Genomic DNA, 27,674 nt, shown 5'->3' with positions numbered 1-27,674 from the left:
TTTTTTTTTTTTTTTGTTACCATGAATCACAGAAGATTAGGGTTGGAAGAGACCTCAAGAGATCATCCAGTCCAACCCCCTGCTCAAAGCAGGACCACCTCTTATCATTCCCATGAACTCTTATCAATATACACCTTTAGAGTAATCATAAATTTTAGTGGCTATACCCAGTCATATTTTGTTTCAAATACTGAGCTTGCCCCAGTTGGTCATAAAGTGACATCAGCAGTAAGGTTACTATAAAAAAAAAAAAATGACTATGCTTAACAACAAAGAGAGAGAGAGAGAATGAATTACTGGCTGCTCTCTGACATGATTAACACAAGAGTACCTTTAAAAACTGAATCCTGCTTTGTGCATTAATTACTCATATGCCTCAAAACTGTATTCACCCAAAGAAACACTTTCTTGGCATTACACAGAACATTTTACAATATCATGGATGCCATAACCTTTTCATTGTGTGAGGTATCCTCTTAAAACCATAGTATCATGGTAGTTGCTTTATAGAGAACGGTATATGGATCTTTTCATCTCTAACTTGTATTTCAATGGAACTACTGGCATAGCAAGGGACTATTCATTTCAAGTGAGGGTGGAAGAATTAGAACCCTAAGGTTTTGCAAGGTCAAGCCGGTAGTATTTACCCAGTGCGGGTGGCTATGTCAAATAATTTGAACTTTTATTTATAGGCCACACTAACTTGATAGCTGTGACAGCATTCTGAAGTCTGGCTCTGCGCTTTGGACTCAATTGAAGCAATTTAAAACAATGCAGGGGCTTTCAAGATCAGAACACAGAGAGTGACACAAAGCTAGACTCCATCAGAGAAATTGTCATAATATGTAAAACACTCAAGAGAACAATAGCATGAAAGGACATCATTAGTTTGAAACAAATATATTTTAAAAAAAAGTGTTTCCTTTCCCATTTTACAAATGACTCTCTAAGATGAACAAATTTTTAAATTGAAAGTAGTTTAAAAATTTTTAACTTTTTTTTACTTATGCTCTTTACCTATCTTGTAGCTCGAGCACTTAAAATAGATTAAAAATTAGGGATTCTCATTTTTTCCCTCAGTATTACAGGCCTCCTCTTAATCAAGCAATTGCATGGCATCTCTCTGTTAATGATGTAAGCATGGAACAGTGAAGTATTTATGTATATTTAACTCTCTTTGTCGTCACAGGTATTTTCACATATTTGAAAAAAAAATACTGTCTAATTTGGCTTTTCACTTCCCCCCCCCATCGCTCACAGTTCTGTTTACTCTGTTTCCCTTGCACATTAGTTTCTTTCTTTCCCCATTCTCCACTACCACATGAGCCTCTTTTCTTCCGCATGCTTTCTCCCCTTCTCGCCATTCCTCTCTAAGTACAATTCCAATCCCACAGGCAGTTCTGATGCTACAGATGACTTCCCTACATCTCATTGCTAACTCTGGTCCCAAAGAACAACCCATTTCCTCTACTCATGCAGCAGCAGACTTGCAGATGTTTTTATTCGAGTCCAGGCTGCTCTTTGCAGTTAAGATCCTGTGGATCTTTACAAGCAACTGGAAACCGGTAGGAGGAGCCAGCACAGGATCGGTCAGCTCTCCACAGACCACCAGCATTGCTCCATTAGTCAAACTGTTCTCAGAATAGTTTCCAATATTCTTATTGTTATCTCCTCATCTATTTCACTTTTAGATTCTTGTACATTCCTAATGCTGCAGTGGCCAAGTTAAAAAAAAAATATTCCTCTGCAGTTTTGTAACATTCATTTCTACATGGTGGGGTAGGGGGGAAAACACACATGAGACAGGACTATTGGTTGATAAAAACAAAACCTAGATTTCAGAGCAAAATTTGCTTTTAAATGTTATTTTTAAAACTTCATATGCTTCATCCTCCAAAACCTCCATGTTTCTTTTTAGGCTGCTTTTTAAAGAGCGGATCTTTAAATTTTGAGCTCTAATCCTGCAAGGAGCTCCATGGGCAGACCCCTACAGAAGCCAATGAGGGCACACAGTCTGCCTGAGCAGAGCTGTACTGACTTCAATGGAGGCCTACCTGCATGGAGCAACTTGTAGGGTAGTGATGAGGGTGCAGAAAGAAAGGAAGAGATTTTTCTGAACTACTTTAGGTATGGGCTTGTCGTTAGCATCCACTGTTAGCTTAAGAGTTTGAAGTTTTGAAATGCAGCTTATTAACATTGATAACTATGTCAGGAAGACACAAGAGACAAATGAATTTGGTACATGAGCTCTAAGTTGATGCACATGAATCCACTTGGACCAAGACTGAATTTGGTTTCACATCTTTAAAGGGTGGGTCCCACCAAATATTACATCCTCAGAGACCTCACATCTCAAGCTGTGTAATCAATTAGAGAGAAAAAGAAAAAACACTTTAACAGAATAAAAAATAATTACCAACTTACCAAAAGAGTATTCTCAAAATATTTGCTACTAATAATACTAGACACACATAGGTTGAAAAGCCCTCTGCATTCTGTGTCCTTTTGATGTCTCTGTACTGGGGGATGTATGGCACCACACCTCCGAATACCATTGCACCAGCTGCACCCCAGGAAACCAGCTGGTGCATTGGAACCACCAGCCACTCCAAGCCATCTGCCTCCATGCCAGGAAAAACAAAGCTGTGCAGTACCAGGGCAACCACTGACAAGGGATTCCCTTTCACTGTTTCTTCGGACTTAGTTGATTTTAGTCATACACAGTCCTGCCGGTGCAATGTATTGCCATGCTTCCCTCCTCCCTTGCACAGCCGTAACAAAAAAAAAAAAAAAAAAAAAAAAAGGAAGTGGGAGGGAAATGTAAATATATCATCTGACAACAGGAATACAAGCCCCACATGCCTATGATCAGGTCAGAGCCACAGCCTCCAGTGTCGCAAGTTAGCCTGGGATAGCCAAAGTGGTCAAACATATGGAGTTGTATGGTCCATGACTAGAACTCCCAGGTGCTACAGTAATACAAATAAATAAATACAACACAGCTTGTGTTCAACCTTATTTGATTTCCAATATTAATAGAAAGCATTTCCTGCTGTTTACTTCATCGTTCGTATAAAATTAGTGCCAGTGACGTGGCTATAATAGTGCACATGGTGCACTTGCACAAGGGGCCATGAGGCTATTCGGGGCCAAACACAGGGGAGGGCAATCAGGGAAGTGGAGGTAAAAGAACCAGGGGTGGGGGGGATTGGATCCAGGCTGGGGGAGTTGAGGGCAAGACTGAAGGAGGATTGGGGAGAGCTGGAGCACTGGATCAGAACTGGTGGAGAGTGAGAGGAGGCTGTGAGTCTGTAGGGGGGGGCATGAGGCAACTGGAGGGAAGCTAAGCAAGAGGTGAGGGTGGGAGGACTGGATTAGGGCTATGGGAACAGGGGAGGTAGAGGAGCCTGGAGACTAGACTGGGGCTGGAGAGACCTAGGGAACAAGGGGGCTGCGAATAGGGCTGTGGGGGAGTTAAAGCAGAGTGTATTTTGGAATCAGGATGAGGGAGGGGGGTCCCCTGAATTATTCTTGCACTAGGGCGCTCTGGGGCCTTGTTAAACCAGTGTGTAATGCTTATGAAAGAGAGTGACTTGACAGCCCTGGATGGAGACTGATATTTTTTAACAACAAAATAAGTAGAACACAAACAGCACCAGGATAAGTTTTTCTACATGGCTTTGTCAGTGTGCCTCAATATTGATCTGAAAAGACCAACTCTAGCAGTGAGAAAGTTCAGTCTCTGTGGTTCATTCAGTGCCTATCAAGTAGAACAGTGGTTCTCAACCAGGGGTACATATACCCCTGGGGGTACACAGATGTCATCCAAGGGGTACATCAACTCATCTAGATATTTGCCTAGTTTTAAAACAGGCTACATAAAAAGCACTAGCAACATTAGTACACACTAAACATTTCATACAGACAAAATGAGAAAGCAAGTAACTTTTCAGCAACAGTCTGCTGTGATACCTTTGTATGTTTATGTCTGATTTTGTAAGCAAGAAGTTTTTAATTGCGGTGAAATTTGGGGATCCCCTGGACAAATCCAACTCCTCAAAGGGGTACAGTAGTCTGGAAAGGTTGAGAACCACAGGTGTAGCAGTGTGAATGATATGAACACTCCTCCTTTGGAAGCTGGATCAAAGGCATTTCACATAGACCACAAGGCTGAAATATATAGTTTTTGTAGTCTAGACCTCCACATTAAAGACGAGGGTCCCTGTGATCTATTCTATTTTTTACACATAATATGCAACGCAACTCTCACTTTGGGTGGAACCTGGGAACTGGGGGCAGGACACAGAGGCCAGAAAGAGCTTGGAGACAAATACCTGTCTCCACTACCCTACTAATGATTAGATTAGGGGAAGTGAAGATAGAAGAGAAGCCAAACAAAGCAAGGCGAAACAATTACTCTTAGGAACCAAAACAATGACAAATATTGCCAAGGGGTTATGATGAGGCTTCTCCTTAGGAGCAGGAGCGACAAACCCTCAATTCCTTTTATATAGTGGGGGGTACTTTTCAACCTAACACACACCCCAACATACCTATGGCTGAGACTCTGCTCCCCCAGACTGATCCTCCTCTCCTCTGATCCCATTCTTCACATTTTTAAGCCTTCGCTGTTTAGCAGAGAGCAGAAACTAAAGCCCCACGCTCCCTCCCACACACACACTCCGTTCAGGAGAGAACACAGCAGCACTTGTGTATATCAACAACAGTCAGTCTATGGTGTAGTTACAAACGCCTCCTTCCCCTCAGATCCTCTCCCTTCCCGGGGAAGTGACTTCGGCTCTGGAGACAGCGATTGCTGGGTCTGCAAGACTGCCCTAACTCCAGAGAGCTCCTCCGCCCCCAGAGGGCAGCATAGCTAGGGGGCTGCTCCTTTAAACCCCGTCCCGGACTGGAGTCTTCTGGAACCGCCCCCTGCGAGTCCCCACCCCCGGTTTCGTCTTACCGTGGGTCTGTCCCCCTCCAGAGCACTAGTGACGCGCCTAGGGGTGGTCACCAGCGCCGGGCCCCGGTGGTCCCTCCAGGGCCACACATCTCCGGGTGCTGCTGCTCCCGCAGCTCCTGCCACTGCTGCCAAGCCTGCACGCCCCGCGCCTGCAGCTCCTGCCTCCCGGGCGGCTCGGGTGACATTAACCAACCGCAGCGCAACGACCTCAGGGCTGCTCCTGTGATGTCACAATGACCAGCAGCGCCTCCGTCAATGAAGGGAAAGGCCCACCCTCTGACTCAGCGTCTGTTTCCTCTGGGTCCTAGAGGGAACCGGATCCCTTCCCAGAGCTAGGTGGTGTCCCAGGAGATGCGTGGGGTGCCGACCTCAGCCGCGGGGAACCGGCTTAGCGCAGCTCTGCAGGAACAGGGCGCACACTGCCCGTGCCAGTCTCTTTATTTACAAGGCTGTGCGGCGCCCATACAGAATGAACAGGGTAGGAAAGTACAAACTTCTGAGTGAGATTTGCAATGGCTCCTTGTAACACACCGAGCAACATCTGCTGCCATCATAACAAGGAGACGCTTTAGAAAATGCATCTAAATGAACCAGATTAATACAAATAATTACTTGCTATTTACACGGTAGTGCTTTATTCTTGAAGAGCTAAATTATTCTTTAAACTGGCACTGTGCTTGGTCTGTTCCAGACACAAAATACAGACAGTCCCTGCCCCCAAAAGTTTACAATCAAAGACCCCAATAATTGTAATTTTTTCTACTGCAGTAGTGCCTCGTCACAGACCTGAACCCCTCTGTGGTAGATACAGACACAGAACAAAAAGACAACTTATTCCATCTAGGCTAGGGCTGGCAAGCAATTAAAAAAATCGTGATTAATCGCAGATCAAAAAAATTAGTTGTGAGTAATCGTATGATTAATCGCACTGTTAATAATAGAATACTATTTATTTAAATACTTCTGGATGTTTTCTACATTTTCAAATATTGATTTCAATTACAACACAGAATACAAAATGTACAGTGTTTTCTTTATTTTAATTACAAATATTTGCACTGTAAAAACAAAATAGTATTGTTCAATTAACCTAATACAAGTACTGTAGTGCAATTTCTTTATCATGAAAGTTGAACTTAAAAATGTAGAATTATGTACAAAAAGTAACTGCACTCAAAAATAATGTAAAACTTTAAAGTCCATTCGGTCCTACTTTTTGTTCAGCCAATTGCTCAGACAAATAAGTTTGTTTACCTTTGCAAGAGATAATGCTGCCTGCTTCTTGTTTACAATGTCACCCGAAAGTGACATTGGCACTGTTGTAGCCAGTGTCACAATATATTTACGTACCAGATGCGCTAGGGATTCTTATGTCCCTTCATGCTTCAACCACCATTCCAGAGGACAGGCGTCCATGCTGATGATGGTTCAACTCGATAATGATCCAAAGCAGTGCAGACTGACACATGTTCATTTTCATCATCTGACTCAGATACCACCAACAGAAGGTGGATTTTCTTTTTCCTTTTTTGGTGGTGGTGGTTCGGGTTCTGTAGTTTCCACATAGAATGTTGCTCTTCTAAGACTTCTGAAAGCATGCTCCACACCTCGTCCCTCTCAGATTTTGGAAGGCACTTCATATTTTTAAATCTTGAGTCGAGTGCTATAGCTATCTTTAGAAATCTCTCATTTGTACCTTCTTTTCATTTTGTCAAATTTGGAAGTATTCTTAAAATGAACAACATGTGCTGGGTCATCATCCAAGACTGCTATAACATGAAATATATGGCAGAGTGCAGGTAAAACAGAGCAGGAGACATACAATTCTCCCCCAAGAACTTCAGTCACAAATTTAATTAACACATTTTTTTAATGAGAGTCATCAGCATGGAAGCATGTCCTCTGGAATAGTGGCTGAAGCATGAAGGGGCATATGAATGGTTAGCATATCTGGCACGTAAATACCTTGCAATATCAGCTATAAAAGTTTCATATGAACACCTGTTCTACTTTCAGGTGATACTGTAAATAAGAAGTAGGACTGAGTGGACTTGTAGGCTTAAAGTTTTACATTGTTTTGGTTTTGAGTGCAGTTATGTAACAAAAAAAATCTACATTTGTAAGTTGCACTTTCATGATAAAAGAGATTGCACTAAAGTACTTGTATGAGATGAACTGAGAAATACTATTTTTATCATTTTCACAGTTCAAATATTTGTAATAAAAATAATAATATAAAGCGAGAACTGTATATGTTGTATTCTGTGTTGTGATTGAAATCAATATATCTGAAAATGTAGAAAAACATCCAAAATATTTAATAAATTTAAATTGGTATTCTATTGTTTTACAGTGCAATTAACACTGCGATTAATCATGACTGAGTTAATCACAGGTTTCAGAGTAGCAGCTGTGTTAGTCTGTGTCTGCAAAAAGAACAGGAGTACTTGTGGCACCTTAGAAACTAACAAATTTATTTGAGCATTAGCCTTCGTGGGCTACAGCCCACTTCATCAGATACATAGAAATGAACATATAGCAAGGAGATATATATACATACAGAGAACATGAAAAGGTGGGGGTGGTCCTACCCACTCTAAGAGGCTAATTAATTTAGGTGAGCTATAATCAGCAGGAGAGAGAGAGAGAGAGAGAAAAGAAGTGATAATCAAGATAGCCTAATTCAGACGCTTTGACAACAAAATGTGAGGATACTTAACATGGGGAAATAGATTCATGTGAGTTAAATGTGATTTATTGACTGTCCAGGCAGATGCATCTCCCACATGGAGCTTGATTTAAATCATTGGGCCTACTCAAGTAAGCAATGCCTATACTTTGTGTTTGGAAGATCAGGATCTAAGCAAGACAGAAGCATTAGCAAGCCCAGAGGACAGAATGACTCAGACTTTTATTTTAAATTATTATTGTTCACTCCATTTTTTGTGGACATCAGATATAGTGATGTTGTGCACAAACATTATTGAACCTTAAGTTTTATCATCCCCACTATACATACGAGGAAACTCAGGCAGAGAAAGCTGAGGTTGCACAGTATCTCTAAAAACATTAGACTCATGCCCTGGTAGAGTTCCCTTCATCTTTTCTCACTATTTTTAGAGACTGTCCCAGATTTGGGTCCCATGCCTCTAATTTTCCTTTCTGGAGAATTGAGAGAAATAGTGACGCTTCCTACATTTACTATGGCTTATATAACAACTGTTGTCCCTTGTGTGTTGCCTCAACCAGCATTGGGGGGGAGGGGGGAGAGAGAGAGAGTGTGTGTGTGTGTAAAAATAAATAACTATAGCCTACTATGCCCCCAGGATATGTTCTTCAACATAATTAGATTTTTTTTTTAACCAAAGCAGGGGGGAAAGGATTCTTTTGTGAAAATTTTGTAACTTTTTTTCAGTCAAAAAATATTTATTCAGCTTTATTTTTTATAAGTGTTTCATCGAAACTAGGACCCAAGGATATGGAAGAATGTGACTGAATCAAAAGGGGTTTGGTCTGAGTGGAAGCTCGTGCTAAACTGAGCCTCTAAATAAGTGGTTGTGTTTGATTTAAATAAGATGGATGTTTATTCAAGTAAATGTAAAAGTCACTGCACCACTATTTTGGTTTTCTCTTCCAGACTCCTGCCTTAAAATCCCTATTGTGGTCTCAGTTATATTGCATTTTTACTGACTCCTGCTTTTGCCATAGGTAACCATAAATTAAATCATCATAAGAAATTAAATGTGTTTTCTACACCTGAGTTTTGGGTACAATTGTCTATGTATCAACAACCATAAAGGTTCGTGGTGAACTTTGGAAGTTAGGACAGTGAAATACATAAAATGCCTGGAAGGGCTCAGGCCAATGTCTCTGAATAGTTACATCATGGTGCCACTTTTGGCTGGTTGGTTGGTTGGTTGGTTTTTTCAAAGTGTGGCAGACTCAGGAATGTGCGCAGGAATAAAAATTTGATGGCTTTTGATTTTGATGCCGCGCCCTTGGGGCTGAAGGAGTTTGCTCTTCCCCTGGGACCGGAGGAGTTCTGTGTCCCTACCAATTATTTGGGGACTGTGCCCCTGCTTGCACCCACTTGTGCACATCCCTGGGCAGAATGTAGCAGTTGTGTCCATATTATTAGTTTTTGCAGAGTATTACCACTCCATCCATTCTCACAAAGTGGATTTTCTGGCATTAAAATCAGCAGTAGCACACAAACTACAGGCCTATTTCTGTGGAATAGAGTTTCAGGTCAGATTGGACAAAAGACAACTGGCTATTAGCTACTGTTAAATGGATGCTACTGGACAGAGATTATTAGCTGCCATGACATCTGTGTGTTTAGCTTTCTGTTAGCATCCTTGTCAGACAATCAGTGGCCCCAGTGACTTGTGAATATGACCCCATCTTCAATATATTAAGAAGCAAGATATGTTTTGAAGTACTTTCTGATGGCACAGCTATGTGCTAACAGCCTTGCTTGGATACAAAACCCTCTGCTGCAAGTCCAACTTCAGCCAGAGTGTTAGGGTAGACCTCCATCATAAGAAGATGGTCTGGTTTATTCTAGGGGAGGAGGTGGAGGCAGAGGCAGAGGCAAGCTGGGGTGGCAGGGTGGGGCAGGGAGCTGCCAGTGGGTGCTAAGCACCCACCAATTTTTCCCCGTGGGTGCTCCAGCCCCAGAGCACCCACGGAGTCGGCACCTATAGTAGATGCCTCTGTTTTACTTGTGAGTCTTCCTGTATACGTTGTCATAACCTTAAACCTTTGCTCAAGTCGTCAGCCTGGCCAATTGTCAGTCAGAGCAAAGCCGTGCCCAGATAAGCCAGAACCGTATACAGTAATGCAAGTGTATTATGAACAAAGGAATAGCATGCTGGATGCTGCCCCTGTAAGCCATATATAGACATGCAAGCCTGTCTCGGACAAAAAAGTAGCGTGCCATGTGCAGCCTCTGCTGACGTAGGGGGCTCCAACCCGGAACCTGGAAGGTGATGGAGCTAGGGGCCAATCCGATCCTGACATATGTAATGGGAAACCAATCCGAAATCGACACGAGTAAAAGCCCCCAGACAAAACTGTAGCCTGCGCAAGATCAGTAGGAGTCCCCATGTGTCAGCTGAGAGGTCTGATCACCCTCTTAGCCAGGGAACCCCTCCATTTTTGCCGGCTCGTGTCGTATCGTATACACAAAGCCACGCCCCCTAATTCGCTATGTACTTGGTGTCTATGCTGCTGGTCTGTTACATCTGGAATGTGATACATATTTTGTAACTTCTGCAAGCAGCCTGTGTTTGCTAACCTACCCCCATCTCTACCACCTTCTTTTGTTTCTTGCCTGCTATTTTATTATGGTTAAGTTTGTTTTTATAACTTGTTTTATTGCCTCGTCGTTATCTCCCTTCTTCCGCTTTCTGCTTGCTGTTTCATTCTGTGTATAAGGGACACGGTTAGCTTTGCTTTTATAGCCTGTTCTTTTGTTTTGCTTTCCCTTTTTGTATTAAAAAAAAAAGTGTATAGTCTAAGTAAATAAGAGCTATTACTAATAAGTTATTTTCCCTAGCCCAAAGTGTAACTATCCCCGCTAAATAAACACAGCCATTTGGCTTTAAATTCAATTTTATTGTGTCTTGTTGTTCCTCCCCCATTAAAACACTACTCGAACCTTACGTGTCGCAGACATACGTGTGTGCTGGCAAGCGGGTAATGAAGTCTTACAGGGACATGTGATCATGTCACCTGAACTGGAATCCATCTTTAACCTGGTGCTTTTCCATTGAGAAGGGCGAGGTGGGAACATGGAGGGACAAAAGATTCCCACCTTGTGCAAAAGATATATGTAAGTGCAGGACCGGCGCTTTCATTTAGGCAACTTAGGCAGTCGCCTAGAGCACCAGCATTATGGGGGCTGGCAATTGCCGGGGGGGGGGGTGCGGCAGTCGTGCTCCGGTGGAGCTGCCGCAGTCATACCTGCGGAGGGTCTGCTGGTCCCGCGGCTCTGGTGGACCTGCCGCAGGCATTACTTTGGACGGTCCGCTGGTCCCATGGCTCCGGTGGACCTGCCGCAGGCATGCCTGCAGCAGCTCCACCAGAGCCGCAAGACCCGCGCGCGGGGCGGCGAAATGGCCCGGTGCCTAGGGCACCAGAAACCCTGACGCCAGTCCTGTGTAAGTGGGTGGAACAGAGAAAAGGGGGCAGCCATCATTAAAAATCCCCTAGCTACCACCTGAGCTGGAATAAGGGGTGTACAGGGGAAAGGATTGTGCCCAGACTAGGAAGGTGTCCAGTCTGTGAACAAAACTTACTGAAACATCTCTGAGGATGAGATTTTATCTGTAACCAGTTTTATTACTGTATTTAGACTTAGATTTGCGTGTTCTATTTTATTTGACTTAGTAATTCACTTTGTTCTGTCTGCTACTACTTGGAACCATTTAAATCCTACTTTCTGTATTTAATAAAATCACTTTTTACTATTAATTAACCCAGAGTATGTATTAATACCTGGGCACGGGGGGGACAAACAGCTGTGTATATCTTTCTATCAGTGTTATAGAGGGTGAACAATTTATGAGTTTACCATGTATAAGCTTTGTACAGGGTAAAATGGATTTATTTGGGGTTTAGATTAGCATTCGGTTTCAGTAGTTCCAGACCAAGAATTTTAATAATAGATTAAGTACTGTTAGAAGTCCTGGAAACCTTTGCATCAGTGGTGGGCAACCTGTGGCCCGTGGGCCATTCGCAGCCCATCAGGGCAGGGGTGAAAGTAACTTAAAGGACTTACCAGTACTCTGGAGTCCTTAGGAGGGGGCAGGACCTCAACCAGAAGAGGCGTGGCCTCTACCAGAAGAGGCGGGGCCTTAAAATCCCAGGGCGCTTTAAATCAAGATTTAAAAGACCCTGGGCTGGAGCTGTGATAGCAGCAGCTGGGAGCCTTGGGCCCTTTAAATCACCCCCGGGAGCTACCAGCTGCAGAGATGGCTGGGAGCCTCAGAGGTGATTTAAAGGGCCCGGAGCTCCAGCTGCTGCTACCGCAGCAGAACCCTGGGCACTTTAAATAACCATCAGAGGGGGTCCCAGCCTCTGACAGAGCTTTAAAGGCCAGGGCTTGGCTGCAGTAACGGCAGCCAGGAGCTCCTGGCCTTTTAAATCACTGCCAGAGCCCCGCCGCCACTACCTCAAGGCTCCAGCAGTGGGGTCTGGATGACGATTTAAAGGGCCCGGAGGGTAGCGGCAGTGGGAGCCCTGAGCCCTTTAAATAGCCACCCGAACCGCACTGTTGCTGGTTTGTCTTCTGTTGAATCTCACCCATTACTTCATCTCGGATTCACTTCCTCCTTACCCACTGCATCACAGTTCACACCTAAGGCTCCTGTTTGTCTGTGTGTGCTCTGTAGAAGTGGAAGGGCCTGGAAAGGCAAATGAAAGAACATGCTATTGTTTGAGCATGAGAAAAAAATTACATTGCAACTGCTACCCAGTGAGTGAGCAACTCAAAGTCAAAAGATGCTATTTTTTATCATTGGGGTTTATGTTTTTTCATCCATGACATTTCTTGGCTCAGAGTCCTGTGAACTCTACTCAGCAGGACTTCAAACATCATGGTTAAATTCCCTTTAAATTATTTATAAATCCTCATTATTTTCCTCACTCACTATGTTTCACTACCAATAGTTTTGCTATCTTTCAGACAAGAGAACATTATAGTTCTGGAGATTCCTAGCTGACAGCATCATCTTCTGTTCCAATGGCTTGGAACAGACGCCATCCATCTATGCAAAAGACCTTTTATATGCAGTGGTGTTGTAGTCCCAGAATATTAGAAAGACAAGGTGGATGGGGTATTATCGTAGCTTCTGTTGAAGCTGGTACAATAAAAGATATTACCTCATCCACCTTGTCTCTTTAAAGACCTTTTTAGGTGTTTGAGACTGACCAGCACATCTCTAAAGGGAGGGGCTCAGGAGCTACAGAGGCAGACTAATAAATATGCTCTGCGCCAAAATCTCAACAGCCACCTGAAGTTCATAAAATCCAATGGAAAATCAACAATATTCTGCTTTAGGTTGGTGATGTATTACAACCTTCTTGAAAGCATCCTACATTCATTCACACCCCCATGTACTCTTTATAACCCCCTCAGAAGAGTTTGGACTCATAATACAGGACACATGTACTACACATTACCCCCTTGGGACAGTTAGGACTAAACACATGGACTATACACACACCCTTCTGCCTGGCAGAGTTTGGAATACTCAGGCCTTGGCTACACTGGTGCTTTACAGCGCTGCAACTTTCTCGTTCAGGGGTGTGAACCCCCCCCCCCCCGAGCGAAGCAAGCTTTACAACGCTGTAGAAGCGGCCAGTGTAACAGTGCCGCAGCACTGGGAGCGCGCTCCCAAGCACTGTAAGTTAAATCCCCATGGGGTAAGGTGAGTACCGCAGCACTGGAGAGCTTCTCTCCCAGCGGCGGCGCCGTCGACCATCACTTTGCACTTCAAAGGCGCTGTGCGGAAGCTCTCCAATTCAGCAGCGCTGTACAGCGTAAGTGTAGCATACAATCTCAGACAGGTGACTCAGGAAATCTGGCATGGCTGGTTTGTAGTGTGGCAGCATAACTCCAAGGGGAAGGCAATGTAAGGCATTTCATTTTATGCCCCAGCTCATCAGTAGACAATAGTCATTGATTTAAAATTTGGAATGTAAGTTACTCAGCGACCTTTGGAAAATCAGCCGCCTACTTCATAATTGGTTATTATCTGTCTGAATGTTCTACACCTCAGGGTGGATAATGCAGGCGGTTCTCACCTTTACTTTCTAAGCTCCCCTCCACCCACCACCCAAATATGCAATAAAAACTCCACAGCCTACCTGTGCCACAACAACTGTTTTTCTGCATATAAAAGTCAGGGCCACGTTAAGGGATAGGAAGCAGGGCAGGTGCTCAGGCCCCACATCCCAGGGGGCATCACAAAGCTAAGTTGCTCAGGTGTCAGCCTTGAGGGGGTGGAACTCAGGGTCCTGGACTACAGAGCCAGCTCCAGGCACCAGCCAAGCAGGCTCATGCTTGGGGCAGCAGATTATAAGGGGCAGCATTCCGTCCAAACCTAGGGCAGCACGGCTGCCCTTTTTTTTCTTTTTTGCTCGCTGCTCTGGCCGCCCTGTAGAGGGCGGCTGCGGGGAGGAGGGGAACACCCTGCTGGGAGCTGGCTGCGTGCTCTCTCTGCCCCAGCTGCAGCAAGCCCGGCAGCCTGCGTCCTTCGCTCCCCGCCGACTGAAGCGGTGCGGAGCCCTCCCGGCAGGTGGCGCGGGAAGGGCCGAGTGGTGAGTGCCCTGGCTGAAAGAAGCCTTGGCTGCCCTCCCTTCTTTCTCTCCCCCCCCAGCTCCCTCCCCCTCCCCCCGCTAGCCGGGGGACACACTCCACTGCCCGGGGCACGTCTGCAGCGCAGGGAGTCCTGCTAGCTGAAAGTTTGCACCCTGACTCCGTCGCCCAGCAGGTTTGTTGTTTTTTTTTTTTTGCTTCACCGCTCCAGCCACTCCCCAGCGTTTTGTTGTTGTTTTTTTTCTTTGCTTCGCCACTCCAGCTGCCCTGCAGATTTTTTTTTTTTTCCTTGGGGCAGCAAAAAAGCCAGAGCTGGCTCTGCTGTGCTGCAGTCCCTAGTGGTGGGGTTTGGGGTTTCTGTCCTGAGCCCCAGAGAGTCTAATGTCCACCACACTTGGTGGCCCCCCTGAAACCTGCTGGCAGCCCCCTAAGGGGCCCCAGACATCTGGTTCAGAACCACTGGTTACTGTACTATGCAGTAAAGAAAGAAATGCCACAGCTGTGGGATATTCAACGACCTCTTGATTACAAGATAGAAAACCAAAGCCATTTAGCGCAAAAATCTATCAAAACAAATTTACCAGAACAGTTTTTTTTTTTAATGGAGTATCAAAACTACACTACATCTTATTACACAAAGCCATGGCCAAGATTTTACAAATTCATCTTAATCCTTTCTGCATAAATCAAAGGAAAATGCAGTTCCTACCAAACTTTCCACTAAGTATTTACCTGACAGAATCTCTGAGGGCTGCAAAACCTGATGAGCCAGACATTTCAAATGATAAATGGGAGGCGTGCCTGAAATTCCACTGTGGAGTTTAATCTTCTTATTAATTCATTATGCTGAGCAAATAACAAAGGTAAATTCAACAGTTCAGTTACCATCTAGTTAGGTTCACATCCTTTTGCAATGTTCAAGCCATTTCCTACAGAGATTATATTCTTCCTTGTGGTCTCTAGTAAAATAAAATCTCTCCTTTCAAAGGCATGACCTGCCTGCCACACAATATTTTTTTAACAGCTTTTTTTTTAAGTGTTTAGTTGTACTTCACTTTTTTATGCTGCTTTGTATTAGCAGGAAATTGATTTAATAACTCAGATGGGTGGGTTACTTGGATGTAATTCACAGATTTAAAATTACTGTAGTTTATATCCAATGCTATTTTATTTAATTTTGTGATTTTACCAGCTTAATTTTTTAAAATATTGTAAAAATGTCCCAAATATCCACCTTCATATTTAGAGTCTGGATTAAATAGGAGGGGGGTCTTTGCAAAATATTTTGGCCTATCTTTTTAAATATTTGAATTTAACACTGATAAAGACATAAATGTACATCATTAGGAAACATTCCAGCTGAGGTCAGTAATGGAAGGCAGAGTCTTTTTAACACTCGTTTTCTAAGTCATTTGACATTAAAAAGTTCAGCAAGATACTTTTTGTGTATGTGAGTGTGTCTGTTGGCAGTTCACTGCCAGCGTTGGTGATCAGTCAACATCCAAATCTCATGCATTGTGTATGTGTGTGTGTCAGGGACAAAGAATTGGGCAGTGTCTCCAAGATATTTGTCAAGGTTTGCATGTTTGTCCAGAGTGTCTGACATTGTTCCTGTGTGTGAGTGACAATGTTTGTGAGGGTGTGTCCCTGTGTGTCCATTTCCCCGGGGTTAGGGCCGGGGGGACAATCAGATCTGTAGTCTGACCTCTCACGTATGTCAGTGAGCTCGCGTGTCGCTTGTGAGTGTTTGGCAGTGTCCCTGAGGCACGCAGTGCTGGAGGCTGGTGTGGCAGGGTGTGTCTGCCCGCGCATAGCTGGCAGGCTGTGTCAGCAGGTGGAGTGAGAAGCGCGGGAAGGACGGGCTTTGCGGGGGTGGCCCGCTGCGCTGCGGCCATTGCAGCGCTGACAAGACCCCAGGTCCCTGGAGGAAGCGGTGACCTCTTTTTGCGCACGTGTCTCTGCGCGGGCGGGCTCCTGCTCAGCGCCTCTCGGCGCGCTCTGGAGGCGGGTGCTGGGAGCCGGTCCGGGCGGTCCCGTGGGGGCCGCCGAAGGAGGAGCGAGGAGCAGGGCGGGGGTCGGCGCGGGGGCAAGGCGGCAGCTGGCGCAGGATGGCAGACAACGACCCGCGGAGCGCGCAGGAACTCCCGCAGTTTGTGAGTGCGGGTCCTGGCCGGGCTCAGGGGGTCACAGCCCGGGAGCCGCCCTGCCACTCTCCAGCGGGTCTCCCTCTCTGGTCACTGTCAGTAACCCAGAGAAGCGGCTAGAGGGAGGGAGGACGGGCTGCTTGCTCTGCAAAAGCCCAGCACGCTGCCGAGTCCAGCAACAGTAGTGGGCGTGGCAGCCCCCTAGCGCCCCAGGGCGAGGGGACAATAGCTCCGCCCTGTGCTGGAGTCTCAGCTTTTGGAGTCGGTGGGGTAAAGTGGAGATGTCCCAGCAAGGGGAGGGTAATAGAATGTTCTTTGTAAACCGTAGCTGTCAGGCTAGTTCGGCTTATCACGCGTTTAAACAGCGAAACAGGTAAGTCAGGTTCTGTCCCAGCCAGCAGCTCTTACTGAGACACCCCCCCCCCCCGAAAAGTTACAGCAGGGGAAAGTTTGTTCCCCAACTTGTAGTTACACTTCAAGTTTCCTTAACTAATCTTATTTGGCCCCCTGTGCCTGGTTTCCCACCTGTCAAATGAAGATAATGCTGCTCTGTAAACCCACCTTGAGATCTAGGGATGAAAAGAGCCATTACTACTATGATATAATTGAAACAAACAGTATGGGAATATTGTATTAAAGCACTGCCAGTGTAAACTAGCCCTTAAGTGGCCTGTGTGGTCATGACCCAGCGCTGGGACCTCTCCCAGCTCTATAAGAACCCACCTCCACAAGGGTCGCAGCTCCCAGCGCTGGTGCACTGTCTACCCTGGCACTTTACAGTGCTGAAACTTGCTTCACTGTTTTTTTCACACCATTGAGGGAGAAAGTTGCAGTACTGTAAATTGCCAGTGTAGACAAGCCCTTACTGGTACTTCACACTTGTAGTGCCTTCCATCCCATGAGTTCAATATGCTTTACAAACATATCAGAGGGCTAGCTGTGTTAGTCTGTATTCACAAAAACAATGAGGAGTCCAGTGGCACCTTAAAGACTAACAGATTTATTTGGGCATAAGCTTTTGTGGGTAAAAAAAACCCACTCTAGACACATAGAGTGAAAATTACAGATACAGGCATAAATATACTGACACATGAGGAGAAGAGAGTTACCTTACAAGTGGAGAACCAATGTTGACAAGGCCAATTCAGTCAGGGTAGATGTGGTCCACTCCCAATAATTGAGGAGGTGTCAATACCAAGAGAGGGAAAATTGCTTTTATAGTGAGCCAGCCACTCCCAGTCCCTATTCAAGCCCAAATTAATGGTGTTAAGTTTGCAATGAATTGTAGCTCTGCAGTTTCTCTTTGAAGTCTGTTTTTGAATTTTTTTTTGTTAAAGAATGGCTACTTTTAAATCTGTTATTGAATATGCAAGGAGATTGAAGTGTTCTCCTACTGACAGTTTTGTATGTTACCATTCCTGATGTCTGATTTGTGTCCATTTATTCTTTTAAGAAGAGACTGTCCAGTCTGGCCAACATACATGGCAGAGGGGCATTGCTGTCACATGATGGCATATATCACATTAGTAGATCTGCAGGTGAATGAGCCCCCACTGATGTAACTGGGTCTTCTGATGGTGTCGCTAGAGTAGGCAATGGGGTTTGTTACAGGGATTGGTTCCTGGGTTACTCTTTCTGTGGTGTGGTGTATAGTTGCTGGTGAATATTTGCCTCAGCTTGGGGGTCTGTCTGTAAGCTAGGACTGGCCTGCCTCCCAAGGTCTGTGAGAGCGAGGGATCATTTTCCAGGATAGGTTGTAGATCGTTGATGATGTGCTGGAGAGGTTTAGCTGGGGGGCTGTATGAGATGGCCAGTGGTGTTCTGTTATTTTCCTTTTTGGGCCTGTCCTACTACAGGGTACCTGTGGCTGCATCTGTAATTTTCACTCCATGTATCTGAAGAAGTGGGTTTTTTTACCCCCCTTAAGCTTATGCCCAAATAAATCTGTTAGTCTTTAAGGTGCCACTGGACCCCTCATTGTTTTTACAAACATAGTTAGCCTCACAACACCCATATGACAGAGGTATCCCCATTTTGCATACAGTAAACAAACACAATGAGATATAATTATGCAGAAGCCAAAGAAAATATATTCAACTTTTAATTACTTGATTCATCATCAGTTGGGAGTGGTATCTGAGTGATACCTTCAGTCTGTGTGATTGTGTCTCAGGCTGATCTTCTTACTAATTAGATTGCTAGTTACAGCTCTTCTAAGCCAATCTGGAAAAGAATAGTTGTATTTGTTCTTTTGTGTGTTCATACATAGAATCTTAGAACATTAGGGTTGGAAGAGACCTCAGGAGGTCATCTAGTCCAATCCCCTGCTCAAAGCAGGACCAACACCAAATAAATCATCCCAGCCAGGATTTTGTCGAGCCAGGCCTTAAAAACCTCTAAGGATGGAGATTCCACCACCTCCCTAGGTAACCCAATTCCAGTGCTTCGTCACCCTCCTAGTGAAATAGTGTTTTCTAATATCCAACCTAGACCTTCCCCACTGCAACTTGAGACCACTGCTCCTTGTTCTGTCATCTGCCATCACCGAGAACAGCCAAGCTCCATCCTCTTTGAAACCCCCCTTCAGATAGTTGAAGGCAGCTATCAGATCCCCCCTCACTCTTTTGCAGACTACATAATCCCAGTTCTCTCAGCCTCTCCTCGTAAGTCATGTGCCCTAGCACCTAATCATTTAATTGCCTTCCGCTGGACTCTCTCCAATTATTCACATTCCCTTCTGTAATGGGGGACCAACCTGTACACAATACTCCAAGTGTGGCCTCACCAGTGCCAAATAGTGGGGAATAATACTTCCCTCGATCTGCTGAATGCTCCTACTAATACAGCCCAATATGCTGTTGGCCTTCTTGGCAACAAGGCACACTGCTGACTCATATCCAGCTTCTGTCCACTGTAATTCCCAGGTCCTTTTCTGCAGAACTGCTGCTTAGCTGGTTGGTCCCTAGCCTGTAGCAGTGAATGGGATTCTTCCTTCCTAAGTGCAGGATCTGCACAGGGCTGTCCTTAGGATTATGGTGCCCTAGGCGAGATTATTAAATGGTGCCCCTTGCCTGATCTGCTCTTAGCAACACAAAATATAAGCATACAGTACTGGAACTTGCACATTCACGTTATTAAAACCAGTTACTTAATTAAGCACACTGTGATGCTGATGCTCTAGCAAAAGAAGTAGCACTATAGAAAAATTCTGATTTGACAGAATGATGCAAATAATATCATTTTTTTAATTTGTCAAATTTTATTGGAAATTTATATGAAGAGGTATTGAAACAAGATTTGTTTTTAATAAGCAATCTTTCTGGCTTTTGGCTGCAAAATCAGTAATAATCTCGTATGTATCCGACAGACAAGTCTGCTTTCGATGCAGATAGCAAGACCATTAAGCTTCGATATTGTAGAGCGAGATGATATTTATGAGTCTTTAGTTTGAAAACTCCGTTCTCTGATGCTCAGTTATCAGAAATCTTCAGTGAAGCAATACGAGGGGCAAGTAATCACTCTTGAATTTACATCCGATAGAATTTGAATTAGAATTAAGTACGATAATGTTAACTAGGAATACGTAGGCAAAGTCCTGGCACGTCCTGTAGCAACTCAGCTGAGTAAATACACCAGACCTTGCAGCGGCTGAGTGTGGTGACCGGAACCCTAGACAAGGTATCGCGCTCTCAGGCGCATGCTGTTCTGGGTTCTGACCCAGCTACTGCGCCAGGTCCGCGCCAACCCCCTAGCTGTGCCAGCTTGGGTTCTGCTCGACACAGGCTGGCGGAGCAGAAGTGCGGCGTGGCTTACTGAAGGGCCAGCAACCCCAGGCTGCGTAGGTGGGTATTGGCACCCATACTTTCAGCGACTAGGCCACTACCCCGACGGCCTGCTCAGGCGCCACCAGTTCCACTCAGCCCTGCGGCTAGAGTAATGGACCCCAGACTAGAGTTGAGTGTTCAGCCAGCTCTCAAGCTGACTGCCAGATGGGGTTCCTCGGGTCCCCAGCCATCAGCAGGTGCGATGGGGCTGTGCAGGTTATCCCAGCTGGACAATAGTGGCACGCGACCCTGGCGTGATGGCTGAGCCGCTCCCGGCCTGCCACTGATACCATCAAAATCAGCTCACTGCCACTTTGGATGTGTGCGTAGCGTTCCACCCTCTTTATAACTGTATATTTAGAGATGAGGCATATACAGTTTGTGCGAGGACTACTATTCAGGCGTAACAGGCTATAGAAGTCAGTCAACACTTTATGTATTCTCTGATGAAAATGGCCCACTCCCTTGCTAACAAACCTTCTAATATAATTGTCAACAAATTAGATCTTTGTTTTTACAATAAATGTGATTTTGTTTAAAAAAAATATTATTGGATTCAGGATTGTTAGCAAGAATTTTTGGCAACCACCGTTATTAAATGACATCTAAATGCAACTACAGTACTGCTTTCATGTATGGCTTCACCCAGCTGCTGCAACACAGCAGTAGACCCAATACACTCTTGGGTGGCAGAGATTATGGCACCAGCGCAGACAACAATCACACGCAATGAGCACCATTACGTAGACTAGTAAATTTAGACAGAATATGATCTCAGCATGTCACCATGGAGCCACAGCAACTATCTGCGTGCATAGCTCTCAGATGGATGGTATTGCAGCTGCCGCCTCGGGGGAGGCCTCCACTAGTGCACGTCAGAGTTGCTGCAATTATAGGTCAGTTCCCGATATTTGGGCATTTCTTATATATGCACCAATTACCCACCTAGAGTACGAGACAGAAAGTAGTGAAAAATCAGACGAGGTGGAGGGGAATAGGAGCCATTGAGAAAAACCACAATGGACTTCCCTATAAATGGATATCTGATCACCAACTCCAATCCCTAGCCTGATTTTTATCCACTCTGAACCAACCCGCTGTGTAATTTCATTCTGCTCGCTCCGAGGACTGAGTTACTTTCACTTTCTCCTCAGAAGCAGCAGCAAAGCTCCTCCACCTACCCCCGCCTCACCAACCAGCTACGAGGGAGCTGACAGAGAGAGACAGATGGCGATGCTCCTGGGGAGAGTAGAGAAAGGAGGAGGTTCTAGGGGTGCTCCGTGGGGCATGGGCGGAGAAGAATGGATGTTATGGGGGACAACAAAGGATACTGGTTCCAGAGCCACAGAGCCTGCCTCACCTCACCTCAGCCGGAGGGAAAGAGTCACACTCACAGGTGAGCTCCTTCCCCAACCCCTTCCCAGAGACCCCAGCAGCAAATCCCCTCCCTCAGACTGTGCAGAATTCTGCTCTCTCCAGGACCCAGAAGCCCTGCTCTTACATGCTCCACTGCTTCCTGTCTGTCTGGGCTCCCGGCAGAGTGGTACCCTACGCGGCTGCCTATTCTGCCTATGGCTAAGGACGGCCCTGATTCTGCATTTGTCCTTGTTGAATCTCATCAGATTTCTTTTGTCCCAATCCATTAATTTGTCTAGGTCACTCTGGTCCCTATCCCTACCCCTACCCTCCAGCATTTCTACCTCTCCCCCCAGTTTAGTGTCATCTGCGAACTTTGAGGGTGTAATTCATCCCATCATCCAGATCATTAATAAAGACAGACATCAGTAAAATCCCGTGAACTTCTTAGCCACGCATCTCTTTCACACACTGCTTTTCTAGTTTGATTTTCTTTCTATTTCAGCACAGTATTGTCAGTGAAATTATCACACCAGGTTTTATTTTTCACAGAATAGAAAGCTCTTCTGAAGTGTCAAAACAGTATATTCTTTGCTGATTTGGGTGGATGTTTTAATTAAATAGTTATTTTTTACAGGCAGAAAACCTACTACAGCAACTGCAGGAGAACTTTCAAGCTTTGACTGAAAAGTTAACTCTGAGAAATATCCTTTTTTATTATTCTGTATGTTACTAGATTAATAGAACAAGTTCAGGAGGATTTTAAATAAGCTTATATAAAAAACACTAACTGTTTCACCTGATTGGTTTATCTGATATTTTACTTTGAGAAATCAAGATCTGGATACACTTACATTTCAGTTTGGTATTCAGAAAGATCCTGAATACAATTAACCACCCATTTATACAGAAATCCAAATTGTACCATAGTTAAATATTTTACCTTTCCTAAGAACAATGCTGATATTTTATGGGAAAGACTAGCCAGTGTACAGCAGTTGTTGCTAGGTAAGTCTATAAGAAAAGGTGGTAAGTTGTCTGTAATATCCTGAAGGCCAGGTACAATCACCTCTTTCACAGTTCTTGCCGAGGAAAAAGAGAGGTCTATAAGAACTGTTTTTTAAATTAGTGTATCATGCATAACAAATAGAAAGTACAGACAAACTTTCTTTTAGCCTTCCATGTATAGGGAAAGGAGAATTGGACCCAAAGAAAGAGAAGCTGAGAACAAAAAGGGCTCTGAGGTATCTCTCACTAATTAACAATACAGAAACTGGGTCACAGATATCTGGAAACTTGTTACAGCTTATCTTGTGCAGCAACCAATCTCTTCTTTTATTCCCCCCACACACACACGCACACACCGCATTTTTGTAGTTCAGCTTCTGTATACGTTTTGATTGCATATTTATGTTGTTCATGGTTGATCTTACAGGTAGCATTAGTAGATGCAGCTGTAATTCACTTTGGCCTCCTAGGTAATAGGGTAGGGGTCTCAAACTCAAATGACCACGAGGGCCACATGAGGACTAGTACATTGGCCCGATGGCCACATTTACTGACACCTCCCCCCTGCCGCCATCGGTCCCACCCCTGCCCTGCCCCCATTCCAACCCCTACCCCATTCCCAACCAATGGGAGCTGCTGGAGGCAGTGCCTGAAGCAACAGCCACACACACCTCTGCACCCCTCCTTCCGCAGGTTCCATCGGCTCCCCAGAGCGGACCCGCTCTAGGTAAATGCTGGGGGAGGTGTAAGGAGCTTGCGGGACGCAGAAAATAACGCCGTGGGCTGCGTGTTTGAGACCCCTGTAATAGGGTATTATACAGCATAATTTCTGACTTTCAGAGCAACTTCTTGAGGCACATTCCTCACAAAAAAAGCAAAACAAAAAAAAACAGTCTGTTAGGCAGAAAGCTGTTCTAACTCCACTGAAGGTATGTCTATACTACCCGCCAGATCAGAGGGTAGTGTTCGATGTATCGGGGATCGATTTATCGCATTTCATCTAGATGCAATAAATCAATCCGCTAATTGATGCCCATACTCCACCTTGGCAGGAGGAGTAAGCAGAGTCGTCGGGGGAGCCACAGCAGTCGACTCACTGCCGTGAGGACGGCTAGGTAATTCAAACTAAGATACTTCAATTTGAGCTATGCGAATAGTGTAGCTGAAGTTGTGTATCCTAGTTTGAACCCCCTTGCTAGTGTAGCCCAGGCCTGAGTAGGTAGGCATTTAAGCAAGCATTCAAAACACTCACCAAGCATGGCCCTTTTCAGATACTGTAAGACTATTATTGCAATGCAATTTTGTAACATTCCTTCCAGCTTCAGTTTTACATGAGATAGATGAACAATGAGTGAATATGATACTGAGACATCTGGAAGAGGAACTTCTGACTGGTAAACATTTCACAGAAGTGAAAGTCAGCAAAACCGTACTCTTGCTATGCAGAATGTTCTCTTTAACTTTTTACTGGAAGAAATGGGTGAACGTATTGATGACCTTGAAAAGCATGTCACTGACCTAATGGCACAGGCCGGGACAGAAAATACCAATGAGGATCTGATGGTGAGAGTTACTCTGTAAAACAAAGTTGTGTGTAGTTATGCTGTAAGCTGCCTCCACACTGCTGGGGAGGAAGGCTTGGTGCCCAGGTTCTCCATACCTTTTAACAGTGGGATGTGAGTTACAGTTTATGACTATGAAGGTTGGGACAGAAGAGGGGAAGGAGTCTGTCCTCCCACTCTAGCATCTCTCTCATATCAAGCTCATTCAGGGTCCATTAAGAATTGTCTACATCGTCTGAACCAGTTGTCAGACTTCACTAGTAGACAAAGTCCTGGTGCAGACAAGGCTTAACGTAGTTGAAAGATTGTCTCTAAATCAGCAGAGAAATTAAGTTTTTGGTGCTTTGTTTAACAACGAAGGCTTCCTATGCATTACATCTTTTCATTTGGTCTTGATACCTGAAGCTTCACTAAAATGCCAAAAATAAATGCTTTGGAGTGCATATATTCCCTTAATGGGAACTGCACACCCAGATCCACAATGTATTCTAATAGACTATCACCTTGTAGATTCCATTTAAATGCTTAATATTAAACTGAATATCTCATAAGTAATAGTTTGAGACTAACTCAGAAACAGAACTTACCTAAGTTCACACTACATATTTTCAAATCCTGAACTAATTTTAGCAGATTTCTAAGGTGACATCCCAAGAACACAGAGCAAAGTTAGTGCCTAAAATTGCCTTAATTTAGGCTCCCATTATATCCTGAACTGTAGTGTGAGGGGGTTAGGGGTGGAGTCAAACATACTGCAATCTTGCATCCTGATTTTCAAATATTGTTAAAATATTTTGCCATGTAAGTCTGCATTTATTTGGAATCTAAATTGTATTTATTAAAAATGACCTCAACCTTTTTTTAATTTGATATGCCTGGGATTTGATTCTGCTAACAGCATGCGTTATAGCAGGGATCGGCAACCTTTAGCATGCGGCCCATCAGGGAAATCTGCTGCTGGGCTGAGATGGTTTGTTTACCTGCAGCATCTGCAGCTTCAGCCAACTGGGGCTGCGGGAAGCGGCGTCCAGCACATCCCTCGGCCTACGCCGCTTCCCGCAGCCCCCATTGGCCTGCAACGGCAAACCGCGGCCAGTGGAAGTTGCAATTGGCCGAACCTGCGGATGCTGCAAGTAAACAAACCATCCCGGCCCACCAGCAGATTTCCAACGGGCTGTGTGCTAAAGGTTGCCAATCCCTGCACTATAGCATGCTGCATTTTGAAACTATTTATTTTTCAGCTAGGTGTATCTAAATTTAACTGGAAAAATTAAAATTATCACATACTTGAACTATCACAATGATCCTAATTTGTAACTAAAGAATTGATGAATCAAAGTATGGTGCCTAGATCTCTGGACAGAAGCCAGAGAAATAAAAATAAAAATTAAATAACTAACACCAGTCAGCATACTTCATAGTTATACAGTTGTCTCTCTTTAATTGTCCTGTAGTATTTGGTGATATTTTCCTTCTATTACCATGATTTTCCTTTAACCCATCTGAAAAAAAGTCCCTGAATTTGAGATAAATGAGTTGATTTTGTGATTTAAAGGAACCCATATTAAACAGAGCAAGGAAGCGCAGTAAATTATGTGCACTATATTCTTCTGTCACTTCTGATGCCTAATTTCTGTGTGGAAAAAAATTTCATAACATTGAAACCACCATCTCAAATCTTAAAATTAAAATGTTAATTGTACAAGGATGCTCCTATTATATTGAACCATATTCATTAATTGAATAAGCCAATAACTGTTTTTTTTTTGCACAGCACTGAAAATGAGAACATACTGATCAAGAAATACAGACTGATTCTGTATTACATTCTATTGAGAAAGAGGAAGAATGTCATTTACAAACAGGATGTGTATTTCTACAAAATTCAAGTGAAAATAACACGCATTGTAAAGGACTTCAAAGGGTAAAATTTTTAGTCTTGCACCAAGACTGACAGCAAGAATATCTATTAATATTTCAGCAATCACAAAGAATAGCTCCAGTGAAAGTAAAGTATATAATCAAATTATGTCATGCAAGATATGAAGTCTCCATTTTTTATTACTGATCCAATAAAGGAGGAAAGATAAGTTATGACCATCAGACTAATGACACATTTTACTTAAGATTGCCACAGAAGAAACACTCTTATCAAGATAACACTAAATTTGTGTACAATATTCATTGAAAAAAACCAAAAATATATTCTGTAATGAATCTGCTCAGCCATGTAATTTTTAAAATGATAAAGATTAAATAAAAAGCTATTCACTTTCAAAATAAATGTTTACATTTTGTTTCAGAATTTCCTTGTTTTTTAGTTTAATAGTCCCAGAATTCTGTTGTGGCAATGTATTTCCACACTTGCAATATTGTGTATGTATGAACCCACATTATTTTGTCACTCTTAGTTTCAGTGTGCGCACGAGCTCTCTCTCTCTCAGAATATGGACCCATACTATTAATGTGAAAGATGATTTGTATCTTTTTATCTGAGTGATATAGTCTACTCTGGTGCACAGACTATATTTACACTACAAGCTAGGGCTGTGATTCCTCTACTTGCATACACATGCTCTAACCCTCATCAAGCTAGTTAAAGTAGCAGTGTTGCCATGTTAGCATGGGTAACGGCACCCATTGGTTCAGGAGAGTTTGTACTAAGCATGGCTAAGCCATGCCTCTGCTCCCACGCGCAGGGCCAGCTTTAGGAAGTACAGGGCCCGATTCGAATAGTTTCAACGAGGCCCTGGCAGGGATGACTCACCTGGCAGCACTACGGGTCTTCGCTCCGGGTCTTCCATGGCACTAAAGGACATGCCGCCGAAGACCTGGAGCGAGTGAAGGATCTGCCGCTGAAGACCTGGAGCACCGCCGGGTGAGTAAAAATTAAAAAGGTGCCTAAGTTAGGAGCTCTTAGGCGCTGGGCCCAATTCAGGGGAATCAACCTAAAGCCAGCCCTGCCCACGCGGCTATTTATATTCGCACTAGTTCAGTGAGAACTACGATGAGTATGTGTACATAAGCAGGAGAATCGCACTCCTGGCTAATGTTTACACTACAAGCTAAAGATGCATCTTGGAAATTCATCTGTACTTGCACATCTCTGAATACAAGTTGTTTTTTCAAAGTTATACACAGAAAAGGACTGTGCACTGAAACAGAGCCCTCAGTTCCGTCTTGTATCAGAGGGCTGTGTTAGTCTGGATCTGTAAAAGCAGAAGAGAATCCTGTGGCACCTTATAGACTAACAGACTATGTCTGTTAGTCTATAAGGTGCCACAGGATTCTCTGCTGCTTTTATAGTTCTGTCTTGTTACATACCTCTTTCCAAATCCCCACCAAAATAGTGCATAACACTAAGGTGTGCATACATCTTTCCATACAATTTGTAGTAGGAAAACATATCTTACCCACGTAGTTTCCCCAGAATGAGGGACTGAGCTCAGAAAGGATCCCATTTTGAGTATAGGATAGGTTTTGAAACATGAC

General features: G+C 44.1%; 2 protein-coding genes across 4 annotated transcripts in view; one reads left to right on the top strand and one right to left on the bottom strand.

Annotated features, from left to right (window-relative positions):
- SLC66A2 (solute carrier family 66 member 2) overlaps positions 1-2,772 on the bottom strand; it is a 97,233-nt gene extending 94,461 nt beyond the window's left edge. For all 3 annotated transcript variants that reach the window (XM_032801238.1, XM_032801239.1, XM_032801240.2), the window contains exon 1: positions 2,425-2,772. In XM_032801238.1, the coding sequence (XP_032657129.1) occupies positions 2,425-2,627 (203 nt within the window). In that variant the 5' untranslated portion in view covers positions 2,628-2,772. The remainder of the gene's footprint in view (positions 1-2,424) is intronic.
- Positions 2,773-16,377: 13,605 nt separating this feature from the next.
- On the top strand, positions 16,378-26,587 carry HSBP1L1 (heat shock factor binding protein 1 like 1). The gene is made up of 4 exons (XM_032801253.2): positions 16,378-16,441; positions 22,250-22,316; positions 24,089-24,183; positions 25,957-26,587. The coding sequence occupies exons 1-4, from the start codon at positions 16,397-16,399 to the stop codon at positions 25,960-25,962; spliced, it is 213 nt and encodes a 70-aa protein (XP_032657144.1). The 5' UTR covers positions 16,378-16,396; the 3' UTR covers positions 25,963-26,587.
- Positions 26,588-27,674: the final 1,087 nt, after the last annotated feature.

The sequence above is a fragment of the Chelonoidis abingdonii genome, chromosome 2 (assembly GCF_003597395.2).
Source record: "Chelonoidis abingdonii isolate Lonesome George chromosome 2, CheloAbing_2.0, whole genome shotgun sequence".
Lineage (NCBI taxonomy): Eukaryota > Metazoa > Chordata > Testudines > Testudinidae > Chelonoidis > Chelonoidis abingdonii.
This window is presented reverse-complemented; position numbering and strand designations above follow the sequence as displayed.